Source organism: Falco biarmicus, chromosome 2, assembly GCF_023638135.1.
Source record: "Falco biarmicus isolate bFalBia1 chromosome 2, bFalBia1.pri, whole genome shotgun sequence".
Taxonomy (NCBI): domain Eukaryota; kingdom Metazoa; phylum Chordata; class Aves; order Falconiformes; family Falconidae; genus Falco; species Falco biarmicus.
Genome location: NC_079289.1, coordinates 63,955,469 through 63,973,255, shown reverse-complemented (window position 1 = coordinate 63,973,255; position 17,787 = coordinate 63,955,469). Strand labels below are relative to the sequence as shown.

Sequence of the window (17,787 nt, the reverse complement as noted above, 5' to 3'; positions counted from 1 at the left end):
ATTCAGGAATTAAGGTGGATGGGAGAATAAAGGATCTTTGGCAAACCCATATACTTCAAGACTTGCAAACAAATGTTAAGGCTGAGTAAATTGCTGTAACTTTTCAACGAGGAACTCCTAAATCCAGGGTCTTGGAAGAATGACCCCACCATTTAGAAGTCTGTTATTTAAGGCAAAACTACTGACCAATACGACCAAGATTCAACCAAGTTTCCATCAATTAAATTCCATTAAGAAAGGTATCTCTTCAACGTTAGTACCTCCCAGCCCTAGAGTGGAGAATGAAGAATTACAATGCTTTTCGCCAATACCATACCCTAAATTATAGGTTTAGCAAATTTAGTCTCCAGAGTAAGGCAAACAACAGCACAGCCCACCTGGCATTCAGATCATGGCTAGAGACCTTAGCAATACCCACTATGAAACATGGTACAACACCTGAGATACCAGAACAGGCGTGTTGGGCAACAGCCCCCTGCTTTTAGTTTTCAGTGTCTGACCCCCGCTTCCAGCCTAATCAATCAGCCAAACCAGCAAGCAGTTTTGGAAAAAAAAAAAAAAAAAGGAAAGCTGAAACCTGTTTGGATGTTTATGTGGCTGAGACTTCATGACAGAAGTTCACTTTATATCTGTCTGAAACCAGTAGAACATCATTCCTAGCCCTGGAGTAGGGTCTTAACACCAAAACAGGAAGAAACTAGCGCACAGATCAAATGCCACAGAGGTTCTCAGTGAAGTCTGTTTGCAAGCATAACTGCACAACCCCAACCTTTTATTCACTCTCCTCCAAAGGGAGTGGACATCTTAAAAAAAAACAAAACCACAAACCGAAAACCCCAAAAACACAAAAGTTGATGTGGTACCATGCTGGTTCCTGACAGAAGTACTGGTTATCAGTCTGATCCTTTGTTCTGAATCATTTAGCAGACACATGTGAAGAGAGTCCAGAAGTTATGCACAGATCTTAATACATCAGGCAGGAGGGAAGGAAGAGAAGAAGGGGGATGACATTTTCACTTCAAGAAGACATTAAGTCTCTGCTTATGTTCAAAGACCTTGTCTGTTCAGGAACCATTTAAGCCAACAGTAAAACAGAGGTGGGTATTCACATCACCTGCTTGAAGTAGCTCACCTCAGGGCCTCAATTAAAGGTCAGCTCTCCCCAATCAATCAAGAACAGGGCTCCTTCCTCCAGCTGGCTGTCTGGAGAAGGCTCAACCTAGGTACTTTCACAAACTCCAAAGAGTTTGCTTTCTTCCAGCAACTATGAGGGTCCTAATTTAAGCTACTGAAGTTAGACATATGGTGACTGTGGTTAATTCTAAGAAATGCACGGCATAAGCTGAGGCAGCAATGATTCTGTTGCACAGCTTTTAAGTACTGCTGTTTTCTCCACTTTTTCATACCTTTATTGTGATTAGGAGAGCTAAGGAGGGGAACAAAGGACAATAAAGGTCAAAAATTAGAAACAGTACTTGTAAATATACAATTCTGTTTTTCACCAACTTTACTAGGCTCTCTTCATAAGGTAAGAAGCTCAAGCAAAGACAGAAGTCTTAACTGCCACTGAAAAACAAGAATTTGCATACACAACTGTTTATATCTACCATTAGCCACTGGCATGTACAGAGGGGTAAATTTCCTGGAGAAGCAAGTGTTAGTTGAAAAATAAGAATTACTTGTCACTTAATACAATGTTTCATTGCATTAGTTACATTAAACATGTTAAAGTGGATGAGCAGACCTGCCAAATTAACATTTTCTTTCTCAATGAATCTTTGATGAGGTCGTAACATGATGAATCCTAAAAATGGTGCTCCCAGACTCTGCAGCCGTTGGATGAAAACACTGAAAAAGAATCCTCTTGCTACGGATCTGCTAAAGTCAAAAGGGAGCCCTTTAATATCTTTGTACAGATAAAACCAAGTCAGAATCCAAACATCAGGCCAAACTTCGGTTCACTGTATAAAGTGCACTGTTGTTTGCAAATTCTTGGGAGTAACAAAAAAGGTTTTGGCATGAAGTTTTTGTTTGTTTTGGTTTTTAACTAATAGTGATACACAAATAGGAAAAAACCGCACATAACTCAGATGACAGATCTATGCAGTTTACAGCAAAACGTTTTGACAAGTAAAATGAAAATAATTAAAGTGGACTGAAACACACACAACTTCATATGTAAGTGCTAGCCATATAGGAACAGAATGTTTGAAACACAGAAACACCATCTGAAGAAGTGGGATATTTCTAAGACAACATTTGGAAAGAGCTATCCCACTGAACTTGCCGTATTTCACTAACCAATACAAAAACTTCCAACCAGAGGGCTGTAGGGCTAAAACTAGAGTTGCTACAATCATAGCAAAAAATTGTTATGACTTTTTAATAGAAGTAGGTGATTACTTTGTTTATTTTAATGTAAACATTTTAGTATGTATATTAGGTTATAATTTCATTTAAATTCACTCAAATATGAGCATCTTTTAAGTAGAAACACTAAAGATAACTCCTGTTTCAAAGAGAAAAATGTGGTAATATTAAATCTTGAAAATATAAGGTTATAGAAACCAGTATCATATTCATAAAATTTCTCCCTGGTAACAGGACCTGCAGAAGTTTTAGACTGTTCCAAAAATTCAGTCTGTGCTTTCACTGAGAATACACCAATCCAAAAAGTGAAAAAGAAGAAAACAGAATCAATTAAGTGGAAAGGGAGGCAACATCTCTGAATAGCTATTAAAAAAGAGGATACAGAAGAATACATACTCCCACATTACATTGAATTTCCTGTAGTTGTCAACTACATTAAACAATGAGTACACACGTATGTCAAAAAAGGTCTTTCACTTCAGCATTTGATTCCTCCAGGAAGAAAGTAGGGAGAGAAAGGAGGCATGGGGAGAAAAGGAAGTTAAATTACAAGTTTGCTGTCCTTTCCCCCTGCATAATAATTAAATATTAAAGTCACAGTCTAGCAAATGCAAAATTTATTTCAACTGTACATAACAGATGTCCTTTTTATATAAAACAAAACACTTAATTGATATAGGCAGCCACAAACAATATGCATACTGTACAGTACAATGCAACATTCAGATATACATCCATTTTGTATTTTCAAAAGGCAGTCACCTACTAAAGATGGCTTCTCCCATTCACAAATGAAGTGCACAATATATATTATTTTTTCTATGTTTTACGTCACTATATACACATTACTGTGTTTCAGCAAGATTATGCAAAACACCCAATTAATATTGGTTGGTTTCAATTTATGGCAAATACTAATTTATGGAAACACTGCATAAGCCATGTGAAGAGGAGCTGACAATGGCTTGAACCTACCTTGCAATTCAGATTCTCCATCCTCCCAGTGTATTTGTAACTGTACACATATAATTTACAGAATTGCATAAACATAAGGTACTATTATTACCATGACTGAAGTTCCACAAAAATAGAAACACTGAACCTTTGGACTGAATACCACCATTTCCACTTTTTTTTTTTTTGAAGCATTTTGCATTAATACTCCTGATCAGTTCACAATAGCTTATGGCCTCTAACACTGAAGACATGGAATGATTTTAAATGTGTGGTGATGTTAATACGAGTATACGGAATATGAGAGATCCTAATTATGATAATAGTTAATGACTGAAATGCTACAATAATTAATGGTGGTAAACTGTCAAAGCTTTGGTGCATAGAAAGTCAATAAAATCTTCAGATCTGGATAACAAAACATTCTGTGTGATAAGGAAAGTTCAAGTGCAACAACTGTATTACAAACTCATATTTACACTATATAACATGAAACAGACATAAAGGAATTATTGTTTATCCAATGCAGAAAACATTTTTAACTAGAACACCACAGCTTAAGAAACAGGAAAAAAACAAATCCATACTTTCCATATATGTTAAAAAAACAAAAACTGACTGAAAGGAAGAGGCGAGTGAAGTGGGTTACAAATGCACTGTGGAATGGTATGGAGCACATGTACTTATTTCCCTAAGCAATATTCCTCCACCTTGAAAAAAGTTCAACATATGCAAGTTTCTGGTCATTACGTTAATATATTAACTAGCAGTGAAACATGCCCTGAAACCCCTCCTCAGTAAGAACTGCTGCTGCTGTTAGTCACATTTTGGAATGCCAACAACAGTGAGAGCGGATAAAGCAGGTGATCAAACACGATTGAATGCAAATCTGCAGATCTATACTGCTTTGAAACAGCTTCTCCACACTGACCACCTTCTGGAATCATGCACATCTGGCAATTACTAACTTTCTGATCATGTAACCTGCTTCTAGAAAGGTATTGATTATCTTTCAATCAGTGTGATCAAGTTCCCAGGCAGCAGTTAATTGCATCACGATTATTCTGAACTTGTTCATAGAGTAATACCCGAACACTGGATAACATGCTTACTTGAAAAGGGGTAAGGGGATTGCATTTAGGGACCCTGGTGAAAATGAGAACTGTTTCTGTCCCTTCATCACATGCTTTTCCCTAATGTGAACAGAGATTTAGAAAACACTGTCACTTTTGTTTTGATACCAGTTACATTATCCACAAGACAGAACACACACACGCTTCACCCCAGCAGTGCCCCAGGTGCAGGTTCAAGACCTTCAGCTGTGCACAGCATGTCACAGTTCTCTGAAAAGCCAACACGACTGTAAGTGAAGAGCTGCTGCTGAAAACAAACCTGCTCATGAGAGAAGTTACAAAACACAGTAAAATCTGTCACTGACATGCTCCGAACAGTACAACCCAAAAGCCAAGCATTCTAATATTCAGAACGTCAAACAAGCCAACGTGATCACAGCTGTACCTAGAGTTTCAGATGCTGAACACTCAAGCCTCCATCAGGGGAACCACTTGCATCTTGTCTTTTCAAGAAGAATGGTCAATTGAGAGTTGACAGCTGTGTATTTTAACAGGCAAGTAAACAGCTAGACCCTGCTTTCTGCCACGCTACTGCATACAGTTAAGTGACAGTATGACCATAGGTAACATGCGATTATCAAAACACTGCATGTAATGAGCATGGACTGCCGGGTTTTCATGACAACTGCCAGACTGGGGTGGAGGGAGAGCAGTGCGGTCCTTTGTATAAACGTTTAAGCAATGAGGAAAAGGCAGCAGTATAAAACCAGAATTTTTTTATGGATTAGCAAATGCTCTTCCAAACAAATGGGCCAGATATGTGAGTATCTGAATGATTTTACAGCTCTTGTACTGCTTATTTTTAAACTGCTTTTTTCTTACTCTACCACCTTTGTATTTTGTTAGTAACATGTAGAAAATCCAACCACTACCACTAAGGTATTTCCATATCGCTGGCACTCAGTTCACAAACCAGTATGGTTTCAGTACAAAATACAAAAACGTGCTGTATCCAAAATAATTAAAAAAAAAAAAGAAAAAGAGAAAGGACCTGTTGCTACACTGACCAAGTCAAAAGAAAGATAAAAACAAAACCATTCAGAGCTACAAATTAACATCTGTCAGTTAAAAAAACCCTCAAGAAATATCATCCTTAACAGGATATACACTTCTTGGAATGATGTATTTGTACGTGTATTGAACTGGCAATAGAGCCTTCCACCAGGTATAACTGAAGTTTCAGAAGCTCCCTCAGAAGTTGTTAAAATATCACATTAAAGAGACAAGGAACAGCAAGAAAACATCTAAGAAAAGCAGGCTGTGATACAACAAGCATTTGTTAAGAAAAAGCTCAGAAGTGCATTAGTTCTGGTGAGAGATATATGAGCAACAGCTCTTACGAGATGTAGACCCCATTCTGTAACTATGGGCTGTCCATATACTGTCATAGTCAGAGTCTTCTGAGAGGTCTGAAGGCTCCAAACGAGAAAGACTACTGCGACGACCCAAGGAGTCTAGACTTGATTGGTCATCATCAGCCAAGACGTGATTATGCATCAGGTCAGTGCCTTGCCATGCTAAGGATGTATAGGTGAAATGAAATGGTGGATGTGGATAGGCAGAGGTGGGATGAGGAGGAGAACGTAAGGAATAGCCACAACCAAACACATGAAATAAAAGCAAAAAGGTGATGGGAAGAGAAGGAAAAGAGAAAATATTGTTAAAAAGGCACCAAAGTTGTTGTTTTTTTCTTTTTGTTTGGTTTTTTTAATTTGTCTGGGGTTTAGGTATAAATTACACTTAGCATAACAATGTTTGAACTGTTACAGAACAATTTTTGAAGTGGTTTTTAAACTTTAAGCAGCTTTTGTTGAGAATTTTTGAGTAACCCAAATCTTGTTTGAAAGTAGTATTTATTTTTTTTTAAGTGGGAGTTAGATTCTTTTGAAGTATGGAGTCAGGTCTGGTCTGCAGGGGATTTGACTGGGCACAGAGCAATAAACACAGTAAGCTAGCATGATCCAGCGCTGATGTGAAAAGCAACAGCCCATTCCCCATCAGCACATCTGTACCTCCATCCTTTCCCTCCCTTGCAATGACACAGTCATTTGTACAGCTGCTTGGTGAGCCAGGTCAGGGAACAGTTTCAGATGAAAACTAACCCTACAAAAGATTCTTTTTCAAGCAGGTCATTTTCCCACCAGCTCACAACACAGCCACAGAAGTGCTTGTGTCACCACTGTAAAGAGGAAAATGCAGGGGAAAAAGCAAAGGTTCTCATGCAGAGCAGGGCTGCTGACTTTCTAAATCAGCAGCAACATCTTGCACCCACTCAAGGAGACCATCAAAGTACAGTTTTTCTGTGCCTGTACCCCCTGTTATTCGTTTAACCACGTAGTAAATTAACTCACAGAAAAACAGGGTCAAGAGGCTAACACCACAGCTTGGTCCATTTCAACCCCTCACACACTTCTTCCTACATGCCTCTATCTGGATCTAAACTCCCAATTAAATATTTTAAGATGTCTAGGGTAGTTGATCAAACATAGCTAAGGACACTTTTTCCCTTCCTCCTTCCCCCCACTTTTTATTTTTTAAAGGCCTGGCAATATCCAAGAACTGAAACCATGTTAAGTGGCCACGCTTAAACCATGTTAAGAAACCACCATACATACAATATTGCAAAAGATTTTAAGCCTTTGTTTGGAGCAAAATAGACTCAGTATATAACAAGCAGGAGAAAGTGAAACGGTGCTTTTTTATTTGCATCTGTCTCCTCAAATTAAACTCTGCATCTTCCCCACCCAAACAACTGAAAAAAGGTGCTCTGCTACCTCTTACAGCTCCCTACCAGTTTGCACTGGTGCCATAGGTCTGCTGAATTGATGTTGCCAAAAGCAGCACTCCTTGGGCTTTGGATTAAGGTGGAATTGCCAAACGAGTGCTGTGAGGGACAGGCAGAATATTAACATGAAGGTAAGAAAGGAGCATGTGAAAAAAGGGCATGTTCCACAAATGAAAGGGAACTCTTTCATCCTGTTGTTCTACACTGACTACTGCTCCCACAGAAGCAATTCCAGCATGATTGTTTTTTCCCCGCTTCCAATTCCAGTCTACCAATGGATCTTCCAAAGCTTAAAGTCTTGGATGACAACACTATTCTTTCCAAAGCAGCCATGTGCTTAATAAAAAAAAATAGTTTCTTGCTGCATTAAGAGCAAATAAAAGCTGCTGACTTCTGATGTATGCAATGATACCCACAGCACTATGTATATTTCTTAAATATACATAGAAACGAAAAAATAGGCAAAAGAGCAAAAAAAAAAATCTCTATTTTATATCTGCACACACAAACTACTGTGCAAGTGCAAATGTTTCCCCAACAATTTCTTGTCACATTATCCTTGGAAACAATAAACACATTCAAGACATTTAAACAGCATTCATCTCATTTAATTTTGTTTGGAACAACAGTATATCTTCAGAATTTTGAACACATTCATTCCCTTTTATCCAATTAAACACCCTACTGTAATGACTGTAGGGCTATAAACATTGAAAGCTATGTAATGGTAGCTAATTTTATCACCTTGGAGACCTATAGTTCATCAAGACAAAAAAATAAAATGAAGGTTTTTGCTGTTACTTGAGAAGTTTACACAGTCTAATACAAGGGCCATATTCTCACTACACAGTCTCATTGCATATGAATGCAAAGTAGCTGGATTTTTTTCAAGGTCATAACAGAAAATGAACATGTATTAGGAAAATCCATGAACTAACTTCGCAATTTCATTTTGAGACTTCTCAACTGTCAGCATAAAGTGCTTTTGCTTCAAAGCAAAACAGGTGCTACTGTGAGTAGTGGTAACAATGATTAATACCACAAATTTAAACAGGTTTAGTGGACAAGGAGTCAATTATAATGTCCACTCTTCTAATTCCAGACAACAGCAAAACCAGCCAAGTACTTTAGGATCATTATACTGTGTTCCAAGGATCCCCGAACTAAATTGGTATTCAACATTGCAAAAACTGTAAATCGGAACAAACACAACAGCATTTTCTCCTTCCTTGTGTAAATGGGACACATGCTGGTGGACTCCCCTGCTTTGCGCAGTGTTTTACTTACAATACAGAGGAACTCCACATGGCAACCTTGATTTGGATTAAATGAAGTAGGACCCCAGAGGCACGTTACAGGTTTTCAATAAGCTAGGTATTGATCTGAGAAACTAAAAATGGCTTTAAGCAACACACAGATCTGAGAACAATTTATCTTGAAATTATGATAATGGGATTAAAATTTGAAGTTAATACTAAAACAGTTAGTGGCAATAGAAGAAATGTTTACAGGTCTAGGTTACTTTTCCATAGTGGAAGTCTTTGTTGAACAGAACAAGACAAAAATACACTCCTCCAAAATTAGGACTTCTTCATTCCTCCTCTCTACTTAACAGCTTCTTGAAATTTATCAAAAAGTATACTGACTGTCATATTCAATTCAGACACCTCATCATTGGTAAAGGTTTTGTGCAGTTTTAAACCATAACAAGCAATAACCATTGGGGTTTTGGTTGGTTTCTTTTATTTAAATCCTGAAAGACTGGCATTCAATAGTTAAACACTCAGCACTGGTAATGAGCCAGAAACAGGTTATTATTTCTTCCAGGTCCAGCTTGCTACTTGCAAAGGCCAGAGAATATACACCTCTCTTTCATAAACTATCTAATTTGTGTTTTAGTTCGCCGTTTCAGTACTTTCTAACTTACTTGAATTTAGTGTTTGACGTGTTTTGGCACTTGTGCAATATGCTTCAATGACTTTAAGAATTTGAGCATCTTCTTCTAAAGCAGCTGTACCTAGAATCAATAGGAAAAATAAAGTTTTAAACATGGTTATGTTTCTTAATACAGGAAAGCCTTTGTAAATCACTACACTTCAGTTGAGTCTGAAGTTCTGCCCAATTAACCCTTTAGAATTCTCTTAATCACCCCATTTTAAAAATCAAACTTCAGTGAGCAAAATAACAGTTTAAGCAGCAAAAAAATACTATTTTGGAATGTTGCGGGGAAAAATCCCGAGTCGGAGCAATTACACATTCAAAAAATTTTCCGAGCATCTGAAGTCGCACAGAACATGTTTTGAAGTGTAATCACTCTGGTTCTAAACCAAACAGCCATTAAACTGGGAAAAATCTGTATACTCCAGTTGTTATATATGCATTATTTCATTATTTAATCAAAGACATCAAGGAACAGAATATTAATTCACAGAAATCTTGAAAACTTTGGCGTTTTGTATATATATCAGGTTTACCCCTTTCTGCAGCACACTAATGGAAATCAAACTCAGAATTAACAGCATAATTAATACGCCCGTACAATTTAAGTCTGCTGTGCAGTAAGAAAGATGTCATTATCACATAAGTACATCTGTGAAAAGTGGAGTAACTAAACTTCAGACTTTAAAGTAGAAACAGCACTACTGAAAAAAATTTAACTATTCAAGTTTAACATGGCAAAATTTTCCTAAAGGTAAAGGTCCACAGCAAATCTTCTTGCGGAATTCAGTAAAAATGCTGTCAAATTGTCTACTTTCAACAGAATGAAATTCCAATCAAACTGGAATCCAGAGGTACCTCTACCATTAGTTTACATGGAATTAGCAGTCTGTGTGCAAGGCAAGATTTGTTGTTTTAAAAACATTTTTCCTGTTTTCCTGCTTGAAATACCTAGGCTTGAAGATTTTCTGCTGCGCAAATCTGAACTGCCTTCAACATCAACATGTAGTAGTATTCTCTGTCAGCCAATGCATCAGGTTTGTTTTTGTGATTTATTATCACCAGAACAAAGCCAGCTGTCCATACATGTCAGGATCAGCTGTTCAACTAACCGTTGAAGAAATTATCTTCACCTGATCTAGTTTCCCTACAGTTTAAGGGATAAAGGTACACTGAAGTACAAGTCCTTTCTCTTTCAAGGCAGCAAAAGTAATTGGATTTTATTGTGGTTAGCCTGCAGCACCATATTATTACGGTAGCAGGACAAATATTTCACTTCTGGAATAAATTTTGTGAGGGGACTCAGTTAAAATAACTGACAAACCAAAGGTATTATGCTAATCTGACATAGCATTTCTCAAATCATAGCCCACAAATCCCTGGGATTCCAGAGATCGTAAGTAATAAAACGGAAACCTGTCTATCAACAAGCTTTAAGTTCAATAGAAGCTCCTCAGTGGAAAACTTTTACAGCTCCACAAGCTGGAAAAGGTTGAAGGAGCATTAACATATAACAGAAGCTTCTAATTACTGACACAAGGGGGGGCGGGGGGGAGTGGTGAATAACAAGAATCAGTATTTCTGTACGTAACACTGACTTAAAGCCACCAAAAAAAAAATCCCTTTTATTGCAAGTTATCTCCTACATACAGAATACTGAAAGGTGTTAATTTTATTAGGAGTAGAACAATGTATTCGGAAGTTATAGGCCTCCTCCTTCCCTCAAAAAACAACTCTTATCTTGTCTCACACTAAGTGACCTTTAACATCTGCAAGTTGACAGCTTTACCAGTGTCATTACAAGTACTGAAACTCTATCCTCCAACATATGAAATGATACTGTATTGCAGTACTTTCCTTTTTCCTAAACAGATACCTTCTGTAAGGATAAAACATCCTGAAATAAAATGATAAAATGTCCACTTGCACACCCATGAGCACAGGATCATGCTGTCCACTATCTTCACCTTTGCCATATGAAACGCACAAAACAGGCAGAAGGACCTCCACCTTACCCAAACCAACAGTGCCTTGAGAAAAAGCTTTTTCTCTCCAACCCTACATAAACCAGTGAGACACAATGGCCATGATAACACACTTCATACATTGAACACTCAAGGCACAGTCTCTATCTTCGCCCATGAGCGAAGGACAAACACAGAGAAGCTGAAGTCACAGTAAAATAATCTGGCCTTCAGCCTAAACACCCTGTCTTTTATTGATACAAGTCATTGGTTTACACATTCATACAGACTTCTAAGAATGAATTAGAGTGACAGTGACAACTAAGTGAATATTGTGTTTGCTTTATAACATTAATGCTCCCTCCACCCCAAATTATCCCAACACCCAGATTTTGACCCTTCTGTCTTTCTATACATTCATCAGTCTCTCTCAGTTCAGTGTTGTTCTTCACACTTCCAGCAGTCTAAAGCTCTAAAATTCATTTGGACACAGATGCTAGCAAATGACCTTACTTCTAGGAGATTAGGGCAGAAGCAACTAGTCTTTGAACCAGCAGCAATGCCCAGCCTTCCAACACCCAGCTCAGATTCTATGAGGATCAGTTTAAGAACATAGTTGCTAAGTATTATGCAAAAGTAGGTTAGTATCTTCAAAATGTTGTTTAAGGTATTAAAAGACAGGTTTACCTTACTGAACTTTACATGGCTCTGTGGTCAATTTCACTTCCCTCTGCAGGGAACACAGAAACAGGCACTTCACAAGCCTAGATCCACTGTAGTCAATAGCAAAGCCCCAGAAAGCAACTAATACCATCATGGCATAAGCACCTAAGATAAATAAAACAAACCCTCTGGAGATACCTACCCCCTCTCCCCTGACAGGAGAGGGAATCACATGACTTGCTTACATCGTACATCTACCTTGCACAAAATTTAAACTGATGTTATTTCCAGCCTTTGTAATACGTGGACATTTGTTCAAATCTTCCTTACTTTTTCTCAGTGCAAACTCTTCATCTGATGGCTTCCGTTCTGGCTTGCGTTTGGGAAGCAGCTTTTTCATTGTTTTAGGGCTTTTACTGAGATCCTGTGTGGGGAAAACAAAAATAAAAAGGAATAGAGCTTCTCTACAATACTTTAAAAGTTTAACTTCTAAGATAAATACAGGAGTTACTAACTAAAAATCTTCTAACAGCACCAAAACTCAGTTTACTAATATTTTTTGGCATATCCCATTTGCCTAAACTGGCTGATTTCCTCTCTACCCTTCCTCCAACTATACACAAAAGCAGGTATTTTATCTATTAACAGAAATATACAGAAAAGCTGCTGCAAAAGCATGCAGGCTGTTTGGGAGCTAGAGCGAAGGGAAGAGGCAGGCAGACATTAACACAGGTTTTTTCCCCCGTGCCTTTTGAAGAAACAACCCATTTTACTTGTCTATTTAGAAGCAGGTAAAAAAGGGACCTAACAAGGAAGCTTGGCAGGTAGTATATTCTTCAAAGCCAGAATTTGTACGTGTTTAGGTCTGTTCTTACAAAGCTCTATGGCAAAAAAAATACAGCAACAAATACAGCATTTCTGCTCAAAACGTGGTCATGCTAATTTACATGAACAACGCTAGGTTACAGGAAAAGGAATATACTGGTCTACCCCTTACCTTAAGGATACAAGACATCCTCTATAAAAATACAGAACAAGAAAGTAAAAAGTTGAATGAGCAGGACAGACTAAAGAAGATGAAGACAGGTTTTGAACATCATTGTATGCTAAACACTAAAGATGACTGAAATTTTACCACATTCAAGAATTTAGTGCCCTACACATGAAAGAATGGAAAAAATTTAACTTAAGTTACAAAACAAGCATATAGTACCACCAAACAGAAGAACCTTTTGTAGCAACTAAGCCTAAATACTAATCCCCCAATTGCAGACCACCTACCACTTTTTCCCTGTTGCTTAGGGGATTTACAGAAGAAAACGAAGTCACACATACACAGCCACCACAAAAAAATATAGCCACCCCACACTGAGGCACAGTGTTTAGGCTACAGTTTCTAAGAAACTAATTTACATGGTCTGAAAAATAAAATGTTTCTGTCACCATCACATATTTGCAGAATAAAATGTTTTTAGGCATAACTGCATGATTCTTTCTGGGTCCTGTTGCTTCTCACTAGATGAGTATCATGAGGACGCATGACAAAGATAGTACCACGAAGCCACAGCGCATCCAATACTCTCCTCCTTACACATACACACAGACTTCCGAAATAAACCTAACATTTTTCTTAGTATTTATAAAATCATGCAAAATGTAGCAGCAGGACCAAATTAACCTACCACCACCATGATTTTATGGCTAAAACCACCACATTTTATTTCTCTTGGAACAGATTCCTGTTTTGTACCTTACACTAGTTCAAAAATCCAACAGCATCTTAAAATCTAAACACTTTTTTTTTTTTTTGCTAATATTAACATTAGCCATCAGGTCCTTTTGATTACAAAAACATTACATATATTTTGATATCCACCATTGTTTTTTAAATATGCTATTGTTACCTCATAACAGTGATAAATACTGAGGAACCAAGAGTCAGTTATACTACCACAGGTGTTCAGAATGATTTGATACAGCACTCTGAAGCACCACAAAACCCTTATCCTAGATACTTCACAGTGTGCTTAGCAAATAACTTACTTTACAATAAGCCTGGATGATCAACATAACAAATGAACTGCTAGTTTGAAAAAAACATTAAAAAATATCTTATTTATTAACTGGATTAAGAGTGGAAATAAGAGGAACTACTTGGGGGAGGCAGGGGAAGCCTCTCAAGCTTTAGGATTTTTTGAACTGCATGACTAAATTCCGGTTTGAAAAAAACAGCATTCACTAGTCCATTACCATGGATTCAGCACTGGCTGTTAAATCATATTCATATAAACACATGCACAAAACTGTAAAATGGTGGCGTGTAAAAGAAAGTTAAACTTCCCATTGTAGGCCTGCCACACAGTCATGCTTCTTGGCTGTGTACCTCACCTCTTTATAACAAAGAGCTGCTGAAGGCCGTAATGGAGGTGCAGGCCGTAAGCAGCTCAGGCTCCAAGGCTTAGAGGTTTTTGGAGGTTCCAGAGGTCCCCAGTTTATTGTGGTATGTGGAGTCCCATGATGTGAAGGATGAGGGAGAGTGTGGTACGCAGGTGTCAGTGGTATCGGCTTGCTGTCTGAATGCTTGCTGGAGGGTGTTACTGGATGGGAAGGAAGCTGTCAAAGACACAAAGGTGATGGGAAGAAAGTGTATTATCATAATAAAGAGTATTATCAAGGATTGGTGAAATAATCTCACTCATTATCTAGTGCTTCTGTGTGTTACAGCTGGCCTCCGAAAATTTTTACACCAAATTATTATTTGGGAAAATAGAGCTTAAAGAATTTTTTTATTGCCTACTACAGAGCGCGTGCTAAAGAAAGAACAGCTACAAGCAGCCCTGCTCCTACTTCTCTCAGCACTAAGGAGGGAGCTAAATTTAGATCCATTCATATCCAACAACTCAAATGCAGAACCCAAAGAAAGTACTGAAGGAAATTGTTTCTCCACAGCTTGTCAAGCACACCACCAATTAAAACTACTGTTTTAAGGATACTTAAAAGATCATGGATGTATTACTGGGTCAAAATAGAAGAAGTAACGATAATGAATTTTCTTTTACCCTGTTAAACTATTACACCAAGTTCTAAGCATTTTATTCTTTGTTCACACAAGTGAAAGCAGAATCATCTTTTGACCCATTAAACTACCGTCATAGCATTCAGTTCTTGTTACTAACAGCTAAAAATTGATTTACAAGGTACTATATTTGCCAGATAACCTAATTCTGCATAAGTTACACATTCATTTCAACCCAGTAGCATTTTCTTACCGTGTGAGATGGCACGGAGTGAGGTTTAATGGTGGGATTCCCAGCAGTTGTGACTTTGGTTTGCTTCTGCAGGTGATCCACCCATTCATGCAAATCTTGTTGGTTGTTACAAGACACTAGTATCCTTTCAATCATATTTCCTAGGTGACAGAAAACAGAAGATGTAGGAAGCCACAGAACAACAACTTATTCAATCTGATATGATTATAAAGACACTGATTTCCTAAAGCATTATATCCCTTAAGTACTAAGCAAAAATTTTAATCCGTATTTTCAGTACAACTGCATCTCACTTTTCCAGGTTTTAACAGACATTTCCTCCGTCTATTTGTTCTTGTGCCAAGCATAGGAGTTCTACTTTTTTCCCCCACCTCTAATAATTAAACACAACCTTTAATGACAAGAAACAGACAGGCTCATCTAGTAGCCTTACGCTTCTTCATCTTCCCTAGGAAAGCCAGCACATAGTTTAAGAAGTCATTCTTGAGTCTGTAAGCTACAATATAGAAGTTTTAAAATACAGTTTGCTGATCTTCTCAAAGTCATGAAGTTTGTCTGAATCTAATATTAAAGCTGAGACAAAAGTCATTTGGGAAAGCAATCTTAGCCAATGATTACTTTAATTTCTGCAGTTAACTCAATTATAACCCATCATATTCCTCATCTAAGGTCAGCTTTGTAACTACTAACTCATACACCATCAACAGCTCTCTACCTCTGCCTCACAGCACTGATGTGTGATACTGCCTGACACTTTAGAGGGTCAAAACTACTTTACTTAAATGCAACCTGCTTGGAGGCAGAATTGATTCAGGAAATGAATGATGCTCCACCATGTGGACTCTGCTCCCACTGTCTTCTAAATTGTCCAGGGATGTAAGGCATGCTGAACCAAATGACTTAACAGACAGAAGTTACCCCAAGTAAGCACAGTGCTTACCATCATTAGCATTAAAGATGCTAAAGATCTCTCAAAAAGAGGTGGACCATTTCTAGAAGAAAGCTCTTGCTTAAAGTTCTTCCAGAGCCTCTGGAATTCCTTTTCTTCCAGTGAGTAGCATACTTTGAACTGCCTCCATTCATTAAAATACAGAAATCTGGGGATGAATCCCATGCAGAGATAGTTTAACTGCTTAAGCAGTAAAAAGCAACTTTCAAGTGAGGCTCTGTCTAGCTGCCTTATGAAATTTGTATAATCATAGGGTAGTTGAGGCTGAAAGGGACCTCTGCAGGTCCATCTACCCCCTTGCTCAAGCACTTTCTGGACAACTAGAGCTGGTTGCCCAGAAGGCTTTTGAGTATCTCCAAGGATGGGTATCTCATCAGGCAACCTGTGCCTTTGTTTGGTCACCTTCACAAGACATCTGACATTTGAAATAGCATATCCTGAAGTAGTAAGTAAAATATTTATGGTCAATACCTGATATTTCAAATGCATTTCTATGGTTTTCACTGTCTTCTAGTTTTGTGATAGTCATTCCTGTCATTGGCAGTTTTCCCTAAAAACAGAACAAAAAAGTAGTAACACTGAAGTTGAATCCAAAATACACAAAAACATTCCCAAATAAAGATTATATAAGACTTCAAGCTCTGAACAAAGACATACACAGTTAATTGACGGACACACACTGACAGGTTTAAAGACATTTAAAAATACACACAAACACCTTATATTGGAAGTTTTTAATATGTCCAACCGCTGTAAGTGACACCTGTGACTTCAGTGAGTCTCTGCAGGCTATGAGATCCATACAAATGTAATAGTGGTCAGTCATCACAGCCTCAGCTTCTTGAAAACGAGACTTACAGGGTTATCCACATTACTATATTATTATTAGAGACAATTGTGACTCATCTTCAAGCATATTTGTTTGCAAACCATTTGATTAGCTCTCAAAATAAGGTTTGTCGTACAAGTAGATTTAGAAAGAAAGATTTCCCTAACGCACACATCAATCATTTACTGAAGTTGTATGTCTCTTAATAACCCCACTATTAAATTCGTTCACAGAAATATTTAAGGAAAAAAAAAGAAAAATGGTAAAAACACTTTTAAATCTGTAAAGTTTCAGCAGAACGTCTTAAGTCTGCAGAAGATAACATCTCATTCTAAACCTAGTCAAGCTAGAAAAAAAAAAGTCAGTATAGGATAACTTTCTGGCCTGTTATAAACAAGAATAAATAAGACTGAACATTGTCAAGATGAAAGGCTTCACCAAAATTGCAACTTTTATAATGTTAAGACAGATCCTGTATTCTCCTGCACAGAAACACTATTCAGCACATGCTGGCAAAAGCGCAAATATTATGTCCTGTGGAATTTTGGCTCCAATGGAGGGAAAAGGAAAAAAAAAAATTCTTTCCTAATGACTGTAGAATGGACAAAGGTTTCTTAGAAGCTTGGAATCTAAAAATCACTTGGTATTCTGTATGCACAGAGCATGCTCAAGCCCAAGATGTCAAAGAGAAAGGAAGAGCTTTCTTGCAACAGCTTCCCTACTGGAAGAAACATGGTGGCATTGCGCACTACAATGCAGCCTAAAATTCTCTTGTTTTATTGTGTTTACTGGTTCATGAATAAGACAGCACACACCCACAATGAAAGAGAGGTGCTAGAACTGCTGACATAAGTGGAAAGGGAATATAGGGATACACTAAGCAGGGAGGGAAAAAGAATAAAGTCAGAAAAACATGGAGAAAATGGAAATGAA

The 17,787-nt window shown here is 37.7% G+C and overlaps 1 protein-coding gene across 6 annotated transcripts in view; it reads right to left on the bottom strand.

The window, feature by feature from the left end:
• The window catches only part of ARHGEF7 (Rho guanine nucleotide exchange factor 7), a 125,957-nt gene that overhangs the window by 9,652 nt on the left and 98,518 nt on the right, over nt 1-17,787 (bottom strand). For 4 of the 6 annotated variants that reach the window (XM_056327736.1, XM_056327737.1, XM_056327740.1 and 1 more), the window contains 6 exons: nt 16,497-16,575; nt 15,077-15,216; nt 14,196-14,420; nt 12,138-12,231; nt 9,170-9,259; nt 5,798-5,974 (listed from right to left, as the gene is read on the bottom strand). In XM_056327736.1, the coding sequence (XP_056183711.1) occupies nt 5,798-5,974; nt 9,170-9,259; nt 12,138-12,231; nt 14,196-14,420; nt 15,077-15,216; nt 16,497-16,575 (805 nt within the window). The remainder of the gene's footprint in view (nt 1-5,797; nt 5,975-9,169; nt 9,260-12,137; nt 12,232-14,195; nt 14,421-15,076; nt 15,217-16,496; nt 16,576-17,787) is intronic. The other 2 variants (XM_056327738.1, XM_056327739.1) reach the window with 1 other exon arrangement.